At 44.4% G+C, this 14315-nt stretch overlaps 1 protein-coding gene across 2 annotated transcripts in view; it reads left to right on the top strand.

Annotated features, from left to right (window-relative positions):
* The window catches only part of MGST3 (microsomal glutathione S-transferase 3), a 28088-nt gene extending 20957 nt beyond the window's left edge, over positions 1-7131 (top strand). Inside the window, exons 2-6 of one of the 2 annotated variants that reach the window (XM_003928074.3) lie at positions 569-692; positions 1729-1802; positions 3601-3658; positions 5813-5885; positions 6889-7131. In XM_003928074.3, coding sequence (XP_003928123.1) covers positions 576-692; positions 1729-1802; positions 3601-3658; positions 5813-5885; positions 6889-7025 — 459 coding nt within the window. In that variant the 5' untranslated portion in view covers positions 569-575 and the 3' untranslated portion in view covers positions 7026-7131. The other variant, XM_010338679.3, reaches the window with a different exon arrangement.
* The last annotated feature ends 7184 nt before the right edge of the window (positions 7132-14315 follow it).

Genomic DNA, 14315 nt, shown 5'->3' with positions numbered 1-14315 from the left:
ATCAAAATCTCCCAAGCACAAAAGAGAAAAACGTGATACATGATTGTATACTTTTCTGTATATAGACTGCATAGTTGAGTAATTTATAAATTATTATTATTTTTTTTGAGATGGAGTCTTACTCTGTCACTTAGGCTGGAGTGCAATAGCGTGATCTCAGCTCACTGCAGCCTCCGCCTTCCAGGTTCAAGCGATTCTCCTGCCTCGGCCTCCTGAGTAACTGGGATTACAGGCGCATGCCACCATGCCCAGCTAATTTTGTATTTTTAGTAGAGGTGGGGTTTCACCATGTTGGCCAGGTTGGTCTTAAACTCCTGAGCTCAGGTGATCCGCCCGCCTCCATCTCCCAAAGTGTTTGGATTATAGGCGTGAGCCACCATACCCAGCCAAATCATTTTATATGGTAATATCTCTGAGGACTTCTTAGAAACGTCAGGTTGACTCACACCTTTTTTTGGTCTCTATTTATGCATTTGCCAGTAGTAAAGCTTCTTGCTCCCTAAGGCTTCACACTGTGAAATGGCCACAGTGCTGGGGGCCCTGTCTCAACATGTTCTTCCCTCTACAGACACGAGATGGCTGTCCTCTCTAAGGAATATGGTTTCGTGCTTCTAACTGGTGCTGCCAGCTTTATCATGGTGGCTCACCTAGCCATCAATGTTGCCAAGGCCCGCAAGAAGTACAAAGTGGAGGTAAGTGGGAACACAGGCCGGCGCCCTGAGTAAGCTTGTCTGGGGGCTACAGGCTTAGCCAAGAGCTTGTTTTCAGCCATTAGGGGAGAGATGAGGAACTAGTTGTGAAAAGTGACAGTTTCAGGACTATCTATTAGCGATTCTGCTTCTTCATGATAGCAAAGAGGCAGGAAATAATGAGGCCCTGCTAGGGGTGGTTTCCATCTTGTTTGACTTTGTCTTTTCTATGGAAGGACCAGGTATGCTGGGATTCAAATAGTACACTTTTGGCTGGAGCTGTTTGCTAGGAAGAGAGTTACTGCATTTTCTATAGAGGTTACATGGCTACATTGTTTCACAGTGTGCCACTTTAAAAATGATGTCTTAAGGTGATTTTCCTGTTTTCCAAGTAGAAAAGAGGTATGGGGTGCTGAGGTCATCCTGGACTTAGACATAGGAAGGTGGTCTATTAAATACTTCCTTTAGTTTTAGGGGATCTAGAAGGGATAATTACTAAAGTTGTCCCTGGTGAGCAATTTTAAATGTCTGTTTCTGTTTAGCAACTTAATAATTAAACTCCCTTACTAGAGCTTCTTTTATGTTTTTATATTTAGGTTTTTTTTTTTCCTTCCAATCGACACTTCCATTACGATTCTTACATACTCTATTTCTGTTCTTCCATTAAGGGAAATCTTAAAATGATGTGGTATTTGATGACTCTTAGGAAGGCTCTATTTCCCTACAGTATCATTGTAAATCCACCATTGATGCTTAACATCAGTGAAAAGAACTGAGTTTGGCACAAAGCTGCCCCTTGGGCTTGTGCAACTACAGCACAGACATACATTCTTATTCCTGGGTATTTAATAGAAACATTGGGTCTGCTTACGAGAATTGAGACCTTGCCACTATAAACATTTAAGCAAAAATTGAATGGTCATCTATCAAAGGTGTGAAAGAAGATACTTTGCAATATATTATTTTTAAGGTTGATTTTAAGTTTCAACAGTGAACACTATTCTTGACCATCTGATGAATATGTGCTTTGTTGTGACAGTATCCTACCATGTACAGCACGGACCCTGAAAATGGACACCTATTCAACTGCATTCAGCGAGCCCACCAGAACACGTGAGTATTGGCCCTGCCAGGCACCAAAGACATCTGAGAGTGGGTGTTTTCTGTCTCACACCTCATCCCTTAGTGCTCTGTATTTGCTGAGTTATAGTGATGGTGACAGACATAGGCACCTCATCAAAAGTATTTAAAGATTATATATGGGTGCTGGGTGTGGTGGCTCACGCCTATAATCCCAGCACTTTGGGAGGCTGAGATGAGCAGATCATGAGGTCAAGAGATTGAGACCATCCTGGCCAACATGGTGAAACCCCATCTCTACTAAAAATACAAAAATTAGCTGGGTGTGATGGTGCGCACCTGTAGTCCCAGCTACTTGGGAGGCTGAGGCAGGAGAATCGCTTGAAACTGGGAGGCAGAGATTGCAGTGAGCCGAGATTGCACCATTACACTCCAGCCTGGCGACAGAGTGGGACACCATCTCAGAAAAAAAAAAAAAAATGTGTATGTGAACAGATTGACTATTAAGCAAACTTAAGAGTGGTTGGAATGGTGGGATTTCTTACTATTCTTTTCAAAAAACGTTTTCATGGTTGTTTTGCAGCATGACCCATCTAAACTGATGTTTAAGCCTCTTGCAGGCCCAGGGAGTGGAGAGGTTTTGAGTGCTGTAAGGGAACCCACTTTGACTCACCAGGACCTTCCACTTCCATTTGTTAGATGTGAGGTCCTTTTACTCAGCATGTTCCAAGTGACCACTAATCCCATGCAGAACAAAGGAGGGTGGATGTTAGTGACTAGCTCTTCTCCCTGCAGTCAATGTTTATTTTTACTCTCAAGTTTCTAACTTGGCAAGGAAGATGTAAAGATTCATCATGCTGGCTGGGTGCAGTGGCTAACACCTGTAATCCCAGCACTTTGGGAGGCTGAAGCGGATGGATCACGAGGTCAATAGTTTGAGACCAGTCTGGACAATGTGGTGAAACTCCATCTCTAATAAAAATAGAGAAATGGCCGGGCGCGGTGGCTCAAGCCTGTAATCCCAGTACTTTGGGAGGCCGAGGCGGGTGGATCACGAGGTCAACAGATCGAGACCATTCTGGTCAACGTGGTGAAACCCCGTTTCTACTAAAAATACAAAAAATTAGCTGGGCATGGTGGCGCGTGCCTGTAATCCCAGCTACTCAGGAGGCTGAGGCAGGAGAATTGCCTGAACCCAGGAGGCGGAGGTTGCAGTGAGCCGAGATCACGCCATTGCACTCCAGCCTGGGTAACAACAGCGAAACTCTGTCTCAAAAAAAAAATCAATTAATTAAGGCCGGGCGCGGTGGCTCAAGCCTGTAATCCCAGCACTTTGGGAGGCCGAGGCGGGTGGATCACGAGGTCAAGAGATCGAGACCATCCTGGTCAACATGGTGAAACCCCGTCTCTACTAAAAATACAAAAAATTAGCTGGGCATGGTGGTGCGTGCCTGTAATCCCAGCTACTCAGGAGGCTGAGGCAGGAGAATTGCCTGAACCCAGGAGGCGGAGGTTGCGGTGAGCCGAGATCGCGCCATTGCACTCCAACCTGGGTAACAAGAGTGAAACTCCGTCTCAAAAAAAAAAAAAAAAATAGAGAAATTAGCCAGGTATGGTAGTGTGTGCCTGTAGTCCCAGTTACCTGGGAGGCTGAGGCAGGAGAATTGCTTGAACCCAGGAGGCGGAAGTTACAGTAAGCCAAGATCATGCCACTGCACTCCAGCCTGGGCAACAGACTGTGTCTCCAAAAAAAAAAAAAAAAAGATTTTTAATTCTACAGAGACATCCTTAAAAGGGGCACTTTTTAAAAGTTTCTTTCTGTCAATTCCAGGTTGGAAGTGTATCCTCCCTTCTTATTTTTTCTAGCTGTTGGAGGTGTTTACCACCCGGTAAGTTTTCCAGGAAGTGTTCATCTATTTGGATGTAGTTAGAAGGAGGAAATAAACTTTCAAGGAATATCTTCAGTGTCTAGGCACTATATATTTAAAATGATTTTATTCAGTTATTTCTTACAGAGTTCTTTAAAGTAGGTGGGATTTTCCTCATTTTTTATACATAAGGAAAAGCCTCTCAGATACTATTTAAACTTCACAAGGTCAAATAGCTACAGAGTAGGAGAAACAGAATTTGAACCCAGGTCTGTCTGGTTCTAGTTTCATGTCTGTAAGAGTTCATTTGTCATATTCATTCGTTCACACAACAAACGTTTACTCACCACCTGGGGTCACAGCAGTGAGCAAAGCAGACAAAGACTCTTGGTTTCACAGAGGTTGTCTTTTTGTTGCCGGGTGTGGGGTGGTCACAGACAAAGAGCAACCTAAGTAAATTCATCATGTGTTAGGAGGTGGTGAGCGCACAGAAGAAAACAAAGCAGGGAAGTTGGAAAGGGGGTGTGGAGTGGGGTAATTTTCAATAGGGTGGTCAGGGAGGAGGGCTTTGCTGAGATGATAGTTAAGCAAGTATAGAAGGAGGTGAGGGAGAAGGTGCTGCATGTGTCTCCTGACCTCCAGCCAGAAGAGCAAGGCCTGAGGCAAGCTCCTGTCTGGTTTGTTTGGTGAGCAGTGAGAAGCCCGTGGAGCCAGGAGAGGGGCAGCTACAGAGGGCAGAGGGGTGATGAGGCAGCTCACCAGGGCCTTGCCGGCCTCTGCAATGTACATGGCCCTGTGGGCTGCAGATTTCGTCTGCACTTAAACATATCCAACTAAAGCAAGTTTATCTGCCTCTAATTAATTGTCATTTGGGGTCTTGTCTTGGACAGAAGTGTTTCCTTCTCTGAGGCCAGATTATCTCCTGAAACAGTTCTGACCAGAGCAGTGGCCCTTCAGACTTCTGGTTCTAAGGCTTTCCTAACCATCTGGTCCATACCTGAATGCCTTGTACTTTTCTTAAAAAGCTGCCAGAATGCCACACCTACTGCTCATGACCTTGAAGGCCTGCATTTTTTTTTTTTTTTTCAAAGAAACATCTACTGCTCTTGTATCTCGTAGAAAAGGTATCTTTCTGATGCCTCTAAAAATCCCTGTTCCTAGCAACTGACCAGACTAGCTGATCTGAATAGCCCAGGTCTCTCTAGATTAGGCCTCACTTGTGTTCCGACTCCATCCCCATTCCTGTCCCACATCCCTGGATCCCATTTCTTGTGGGTAGTTCTGAAAAATAAGAGCCAGTCTGGGGGCAAGCACTTAACAGTTGTTCCTAGGTTACCAATCGTTAGGCAACATTATAGTAAAGAAGGGCCTGGCAGAGACTAGAGCTACTGAATCGTGACTCAAGGACTGGCGCTTATTTTCTTTTGTTTCACCGTCCTGTTGATATTTAATGTTACCCCAAATCAACTCAAATAAAAACCCTGATGCAGTAACTTTGTCCCTACCGGTAGCACTGGAAAACACTGGGGAAGGCAGCCTTCTCGCACACTCTCATTGTTCACCCCTGCATGGTGGCCGAAGGGATGGATTTTTTTAATCTAAGTTTTTACTCTGTCTTCTCAAGGGCATTGGGTGGGCATAGGGAGACTTTTCCCTCCAAGACCATGTACCCCTAGTGTAGGCTGCAGAAGCGCCTGCTCCCAGCCCTGCCAGTGACTGACTTCACACAGAACAGCAACTGAGTCTTCAGTCAATCTCATGCTCAGAGGCCCATTTGAGAAAACAGGGCATTTCCCCTAGTCCCGAGTTTGGGGCAGTTCTCTCTTCTGGCTTACCCTGAGACCCCCGGCCCACACGTCCTTCTCTTGCTCTAGCACAAGTCCCCCAAGATGCCCAGGGCAAGTGGAGGGATTCCTTCCATCACACCTGTCGAGGAGAAGGCCGGTACTCATCTCCCGGGTCCACAAGCCAAGCTGTTCTTAGAAGAATCACAGATTTTTTAATTTTCCTGACTGAAACAAGTAACTTAATTCTACCTAATTTGGGTGGGGAGTAGTTGGCCAGATCCATGAAATTATTGACTTTTTGCTAACATACTCTATAATCAACCCAAGTCGTTAATAAAGGTACGCTTGTTTCTTTCATGCAAACACTAATGTAGCCCTTTTTTCTTAGCGTATAGTGTCTGGCTTGGGCTTGGCCTGGATTGTTGGACGAGTTCTTTATGCTTATGGCTATTACACGGGAGGTAAGTATATATTGACATTTGCCAAGAAAACAGATTTTAAATTTTAAGTCCTATGCTGGCCAGGCACAGTGGCTTACACCTGTAATGCCAGCACTTTGGGAGGCCAAGGCAGGCAGATTGCTTGAGCTCAGGAGTTGGAGACTAGCCTGGGCAACATGGTGAAAACCTGTCTTTACAAAAATTACAAAAATTAGCTGGATGTGTGGTACACACCTGTAGTCGCAGCTACTTTGGAGGCTGAGGCTGGAGGATTGTTTCAGCCGAGCAATTTCAGGCTGCTGCGAGCCATGACTGCACTACTACGCTCCAGCCTGGGAGACAGAGCAAGATCCTATCTCAAAAAACTAAATAAAATCTTATGCTGCTATATTTTTCTTCTTGGAAACTTGAGAAAAGGGGAAGTCTCTTGTAAGTGAAAGGTCTGTTTTCTTTTGACTAATCTTTCAATTGTAACAAAACTTACTTTCATTGAGCATTTTCTATGTGCCAACCACTACACTAAGAATTTTGCATATGTTTTTTAACCTTACAACAATTCCATAATGCAGATATCATCCACTTTACAAATTAAGAAGCTGGTGCTCAGAACGAATAAAGCCCTAGATCACGGAGCTATTAGGCATAAACTAGGATTTAAGCCCATGCAGTCTGACTCTAGAGCCTAACCATTACTATACCTGCTATATCTGAGTGAGGAGGAGGGAAAACCATTTTGGGCTGTACTTCTTTGAAAAAGAGGGAACTACTTTCAAAGGTCCTAGAGCAAAGTTGCTGTAATGATCATCCCATAATTTTCTAAGGTCCAGGTAATGCTACCATGACACATTACTTGGCATGTAGTATCTGACTTGCCGATAGCTTCAGGCTAAATAATTAGTTAACCTCCTAAGGCTAGTTTGTCTAATGTACAACCTCAGATGCCATGATAGATTGGCTTGTGGATGTTGAAAGCATCCTAATTCTGGAGCATTCCTGGTAACTTCCATTCTTTCTTCTTTTTCAGACCCCAGCAAGCGTAGTCGAGGAGCCCTGGGGTCCATCGCCCTCCTGGGTTTGATGGGCACAACTGTGTGTTCTGCTTTCCAGCATCTTGGTTGGGTTAAAAGTGGCTTGGGCAGTGGATCCAAGTGCTGCCATTAAAGATTATAGGGCTTTCAAAACTCTCATTCAAATGACTTACCTTTATTTCCAGTTATATTTTTTCCTAAATATAATAAACTTACGTGGCGTCAGCCTCCTAGCTAAACCTCCTGACTCTTACCACTCGTTTCTGTTTGAGTCTGTATCTGAAGTCAGTAGCCCAGTCCTACTAGATGAGAGAGGAGCCACAAGCATTGTGCCCTCTCCTCATCCTGCCAGCAGATGCTTTCATAGTATGTGAAGTTGAGAAAAAGTCTGATTGTAGTGATATATGTATAGTTATACCAGTGATGAGAAATTAAAGAAAAATCTTGTAGCTCTTAGGAGATACTTGCTACAGATACTTAGGCTAACAGTAAAGATTTTTTTTTTTTATGTCAGCTGTGCACAGTGGCTTACTCCTGTAATCCCAGCACTGTGTGAGGCCAAGGCGAAAGGAATGCTTGAGCCCAAATGTTCAAGACCAGCCTGGGCAGCATGACAAAACCCCGTCTCTACAAAAAAATACAACCATTAGCCAGGCATGATGACAAGCGTCTGTAGTCCTAGCTACTTGGAAGGCTAAGGTGGGAGGATCACTTGAGCACAGGACATCAAGGTTGCAGTGAGTTATGATCACACTGCTGCACTCCAGCATGGGTTACAGAGCAAGACCCTGTCTCCAACAAACAAATAAAAATTAAGTTTCTAGTCCGGGCACGGTGGCTCACACCTATAATCCCAGCACTATGGAGGCCGAGGTGGGTGGATCACCTGAGGTCAGAAGTTCAAGACCAGCTTGACCAATGTGGAGAAACCCCATCACTACTAAAAATACAAAATTAGCTGGGCATGGTGGCACATGCCTGTAGTCCCATCTACTCGGGAGGCTGAGGCAGAAGAATCACTTGAACCTGGGGGTGGAGGTTGCGGTGAGCCGAGATCACACCATTGCACTCCAGCCTGGGCAACAAGAGCAAAACTCTGCCTCAGAAAAAAAAAAAAAATTCAGTTTCTATTGAAAATTGTTTCTGTTGCTTAAAAACTGAAGCAACAGACTAAATGTAAGATGAAATTTAGAGATGAAGGTAACTTTATACATTTAGAAACAAAGATCTAACTGCATGGGTACAAATGAGGAAGACTTAGATTTCAGTTGGTTTAGAGAACACTGCCAAGTTGGCAGAATAAGGCAGTTACTGCAAACACAGATGTGGCCATAAACTACCCTAATAGGAAATATAATGTCTAGACCTGCGCTGTCCAATTAGTCACATGTGGTCATCTAAATTTAAATTAATAAAATTTAAATAAAACAAGGAAGCAGTTCTTCAGTTGTACTAGCCCTTTTTCTTTTCTTTTTTTTTTTGAGACGGAGTTTCACTCTTGTTACCCAGGCTGGAGTGCAATGATGCGATCTCGGCTCACCGCAACCTCCGCCTCCTGGGTTCAGGCGATTCTCCTGCCTCAGCCTCCTGAGTAGCTGGGATTACAGGCATGCGCCACCACGCCCAGCTAGTTTTTTTGTATTTTTAGTGGAGACGGGGTTTCACCATGTTGACCAGGATGGTCTCGATCTCTCGACCTCGTGATCCACCGGCCTCGGCCTCCCAAAGTGCTGGGATTACAGGCTTGAGCCACCGCACCCGGCCATGTACTAGCCCTTTTTCAAATGCTCAATAGCCTGTGAGGATAAGAGACAGTATTTGAACGTAGTTCTGACTCTAAAACCCATGCATTTTCATTCGGACCAGTTCATTGCATAAGCTCTGAAGATGAAGCATTTAAGGTAGAATGCCACGGCCAGCCATTGAAGACGGTCAGCCTTGGCCAAATGGCCACCGGGAGCTCTTGGGGCATCTGATGAGGAGGCTGGACCAGATCAGCACACACTCCAGTGTTAGTTCATGAGAAAGTTTCACCAATGGAGAGGAAAATAAGGAAAAGGAAGACTGCTTTTCTTAAGTTTTCACTTGTATTTTTTACATTAAAATGTTCCTTTATGAAATGATGGTTATGATGAATGGTAAGGATTTCTGGTCCTGACTTGAAAAAATGATATAATTGAGAATTTGTAATAAGACAGGTTTTTGGTTTTTGCTTCCTAAGAAACACATTTAGAGAGGCCAGAGAACTTGCTGAGGTTTCCTGTCTCACTGCACAGAGAACAGCAGGCGTCAGTGAAGCAGACCGAGGAAGACCTGGAGATGAAGCTGGCTTTCTCACCTTTAAAAGTCTTAACAGAGTATACTTTGCAAACTGCAGATGGTCCCCAACTAATGACAGTTGGACTTAATAATTTTTCAACATTACAATGGTGCAACATCAATAATCAGGCTGGGTGTTCTAGCTCACACCTATTAACCCCAGCACTTTGGGAGGCCAAGGCGGGTGGCTCACCTGAGATCAGGAGTTCGAGACTAGCCTCGTCAACACGGTAAAACCCCATCTCTTCTAAAGATACAAAAATTAGCCAGGTGTTGTGGTGCACACCTGTAATCCCAGCTACTTGGGGGGCTGAGGAAGGAGAATCACTTGAACCTAGGAAGTAGAGGGTGCAGTGAGCCAAGATCAAACCACTGCACTCCAGCCTGGGCGACAGAGCAAAACTCACCTCAAAAAAAGAAAAAAAAAACCAATACTCTTTCCATAGGAATCGTACTTGGAGTATCAATACAATCATTCTGTTTTTCACTATCAGTATTCAGTAAGTTAAATGAGATATTCAACACTTCATTATAAAAGAGGCTTTGTGTCAGATAATTTTGCTCAACTGTAGGCTAATGTAAGTGTTCGGAGCATATTTAAGGTCACTAGACTAAGCTATGATGTTCAGTAGGTTAGGTGTATTAAGTGCAATTTCGGCTTCGGATATTTTCAACTTAGGCTGGTTTTCTCAGGATGTTGCCCCATCGTAAGTCGAGGCGCGTCTTTCATGTGATCCGTTTGTCATTTTGGTATTGCACACTGGACTCAGATTTTTGTAAGGAAGCTCAGTACATAAAGGGCGCTGTGGTTCAAGTGCAGAACCGAGAGCTCTGCCTTTCAGTTTCTAGATCTCTGCTCACTGTACTTCTAGGGAATCTTAGGGCTTGGCAGAATCCAATTGGTAAAGACTGCTCAGAGAGTAACTCTCTTACAGGCTAGTCCTTTGTCTTGTGGAGAAAAACTTGACATAAGTACAGCTACCATTAACGATTTAATACTAATTAACGATTTAATACTAATCTGTTGGCAGTGTATGTTCCAAAGTGTCTATTTATTTGTATAAGGGGAACATTCCGAGTTTTGCTAGATGAACATCAGCCATACCAACCTATAAATGCCTAATTGATCCATATCGAACCCCTTAAGTATTCCCACCTTCAGGTAGCTGTGTGCCCTTGAGCAAACAGCCTCAATTTACACAGCTTTAAGTTGAGAATTAAAAAAATACTTAGCGTATAAAATTTGGGGGGATCAAATGATAATACATGCACAGCGCCTACCAGGAGTCCTGTAGCCACACAAATTGTGGTAGGAAGCATGAAAAGCCACCTGCTGGTGTAGCTTGTACAGCAAAAGTCAGCAACCAGGTTACCTTTTTTTTAAAATTATACTTTAGGTTCTGGGGTACATGTGCAGATCATGCAGGATTGTTGCATAGGTACACACATGGCAATGTGGTTTGCTGCCTCCATCACCCCCCATCACCTATATCTGGCATTTCTCCTCATGTCATCCCTCCTCAAGCTCCCCACCCCTGCTGTCCCTCCCCTAGCCCCCCCAACAGACCCCAATGTGTGATGCTCCCGTCTGTGTCCGTGTGTTCTGATTGTTCAACACCCGCCTATGAGTGAGTACATACAGTGTTTGGTTTTCTGTTCTTGTCTCAGTTTGCTGAGAATGGTTTCCATATTCATCCATGTCCCTACAAAGAACACGAACTCATCCTTTTTTGTGGTTGCATAGTATTCCATGGTGTATTTATGTGCCACACTTTCTTTGTCCAGTCTCTCACTGATGGGCATTTGGGTTGGTTCCATGTCTTTCCTATTGTAAACAGTGCTGCAATAAACATATATGTACATGTGTCTTTATAATATAACAAGTTATAATCCTTTGGGTATATATCCAGGAATGGGATTGCTGGGTCAAATGGAATTTCTATATCTACATCCTTGAGGAACTGCCACACTGTCTTCCACAATGGTTGAACTAATTTATCTCTTCTTTATGTTCTTAGGACCCACAGAGTTTGCCCAGCTTTCCGTTTTAGCCCTAAATAGCACTTGCCTCCAAAGGTGCTCTTAATAAAAAACTCAGTAGTCTCTCAGTCCCTTCCCACGTAAGCAGCACTATCCAACAGAACCTTCTGACATGATGGAAATATTGTCTGCACAGTCTAATAAAATACAACCCCTACCCATGTGTGGCTGAGCAACTGAAGAGCTCAACGTGGCTACCTCAACTGATGAGCTAAATCTTTAATGAGTTTAAATTTAACTAGATACATATGGCAAAGGCTACTATACTTGGATAGCACAGCTCTTAAAGCAACAGTGTTCAACGTCGGCTGCCTGTTAAGCTCACCTGGGGACTTTTTAAGAATCCAGATGCCCGGATCAATTAAATCACAATCTTAGTATTTTAGAGATCTCTCTGGGCAATTCTAATGTGCAGTGAAAGTGGAGAACCACTGCTCTAAAAAGCAGTGCTGGCAGACTCTCTTGTGCTTATGAGTAGTCACCTGATGATCTTGTTAAAATGCAGATTCGGATTCATAGGTTTGAGGAGGGAAACAAAAGTCTTCGTTTCTTTTTTTGGAGGAAGAGTCTCACTCTGTTGCTCAAGCTAAGTGCAGTGGCATGATCCTAGCTCACTGCGACTCAAACTCCAGGGCTCAAGTGATCCTCCAGCCTTAGCCTCCCAAGTAGCTGGGACTACACGTTTGCTGCCACACTTTTATTTATTTATTTATTTTTTAGAGACAGGGTTTTACTATGTTGCCCAGGCTGGTCTTAAACTCCTAGCCTCATGCAATTTTCCCACCTTGGCCTCCCAAACTGCTGAGATCATAGGCGTAGGCCCTAAATGTCCTTTAAGTGTTCTTCTAAGAGGGAGGCAAAGGGAAGTTTGACTACACAGGGAAGAAGGCAGCCGGAGGGGGGAGATTTTAAGATGCTAAGCTGCTGGCATCTAAGAGGTAGGGGACACCAGCCAAGGATTGCAAGGAATGCCACTCTAGAAGCTGGAAAAGGATTCTCTCCTACAGCCTCTTGAAGGAGTACGGCCCTGACAACTTGTTGGTTTTCGCCAAGTAAAACCATTTTGGGACTTCTGACTTCCAGAGCTGTAAGATAATAAATGTGTGTTCTTTTAAGCTGCTAAGTTGGTGGTAAGTTGTTACCGCAAGCATAGAAACTAATATACTGGGTTCAGTTCTAGGAAATAGGGAGGGTAGCAGAAAACACGGGAATTGGAGGCTCACAACGGGCTTGAAGTTGCCACTTAACTTGGAGACTTGCTGATGTGAAAGACAAACTGTTTTTCCTCTGCTCTCATACAATAATCAACACAGAAGACTTCTGTGACCAAATGTTGGGGTTTTCTGTCCACACATCAAGCAGACAATCAGTTCTGCAGGACACCAGCTGGGCATCCTTCAATTAAATTCTGACACTATCTACCTGGAGAGAGCATCAGATCCCATAGGTTAAGGGCTCAGTCCCACAAGACTGTCCCCCACCCAACCAGCTGCCAGTCCACGCTTCTGGATCTCAACCCACTGGCTTGAAGGTGAGGTTCAATTAATTTGCTACAGTGGCTTACAGAACTCAGAAATGCATTTACTGGTTTATTACAAAGAATATCCTAGGCCCGGTGCAGTGGCTCATACCTGTAATCCCAGCACTCTTAAGAGGCCGAAGTTGGAGGATCACTTGAGCCCAGGAGTTCAAGACTAGCCTGGGCAACACGGTGAAATCCTGTCTCTACAGAAAATACAAAAATTAGCCAGAACTGGTGGCACATGACTGTACTCCCAGCGACTGGGGAGGCTAAGAGGTGGGAGGTTCACTTGAGCCCGGGAAGGTCAAGGCTTCAGTAAGCCATGATCACACCACTGTACAGTGACATGAGAGAGCAAGACACTGGGTGACAAAGCGAGACCCTGTTTCCAGAAAAAAAAAAAGTATTTTAGGCCGGGCGCGGTGGCTCAAGCCTGTAATCCCAGCACTTTGGGAGGCTGAGGCGGGTGGATCACGAGCTCAGGAGATCAAGACCATCCTGGTCAACACGGTGAAACCCCGTCTCTACTAAAAATACAAAAAATTAGCTGGGCATGGTGGCGTGTGCCTGTAATCCCAGCTACTCAGGAGGCTGAGGCAAGAGAATTGCCTGAGCCCAGGAGGCGGAGGTTGCGGTGAGCCGAGATCGCGCCATTGCACTCCAGCCTGGGTAACAAGAGCGAAACTCCATCTCAAAAAAAAAAAAAAAAAAAAAAGTATTTTAAAGGATACAAATAACTAAATGAAGGGATACACAGGGCTAGGTCTGGAAGGGTCCCAAGCATAGGAGCCTCTGTTCCCATGCGGTTAGGGTACACCATCTTCCTGGTACATGCGTGTTAGTTACCTTCCTGTAAGCCCACACATGTTCAGCTCTCCAGAAGCTCCCTGAAGCCTGTTCTCTTGAGCCTCTTATAAAGACTTCATCAGATAGTCATGACTGAAGCATGGGCACCAGGTAGAAATGTGACTAGACTAAAGGGGTATGATCTAATACAAAGAAGACTGAGTGGGGAAACCCAGCAACGCCTGTCTTCAGATTTTTGGCCTCTCTATGCACCACTTCTTCCTGCAGGGCAGCAGGCAGGACCCCTTCTGAAATGAGCGTCTTAAGACCCATAATCAGAAAAGTGGTGGAAGATTAGAGCCCTGGCTTGGGCAGGTGAAAAGGAGGGCAGAAGGTCAGAGAGAGATGTTCTGTTTTCTGAGTCCTAGAGTGCCCTAACATAGTAACAAAAAACAGTGCCAAGGGAGTTATGAGCCAGGAATCATGGATGAAAGATACATAATTTTATATGTAGGCATAAAATATCACGCTTGCCTGGGACCAAGACGTCTCCAAATCTGGGTATATATCCAAAGGATTATAAATCATTCTACTATAAGGACAAATGCACACGAATGTTCACTGCAGCACTGTTTACAATAGCAAAGACCTGGAACCAACCCAAATGCCCAACGATGATAGACTGGATAGGGAAAATGTGGTACATATACACCATGGAGTATTACGCAGCTATCAAAAAACGATGAGTTCACATCC

The sequence above is a fragment of the Saimiri boliviensis genome, chromosome 19 (assembly GCF_048565385.1).
Source record: "Saimiri boliviensis isolate mSaiBol1 chromosome 19, mSaiBol1.pri, whole genome shotgun sequence".
Taxonomy (NCBI): Eukaryota; Metazoa; Chordata; class Mammalia; order Primates; family Cebidae; genus Saimiri; species Saimiri boliviensis.
This window is presented reverse-complemented; position numbering and strand designations above follow the sequence as displayed.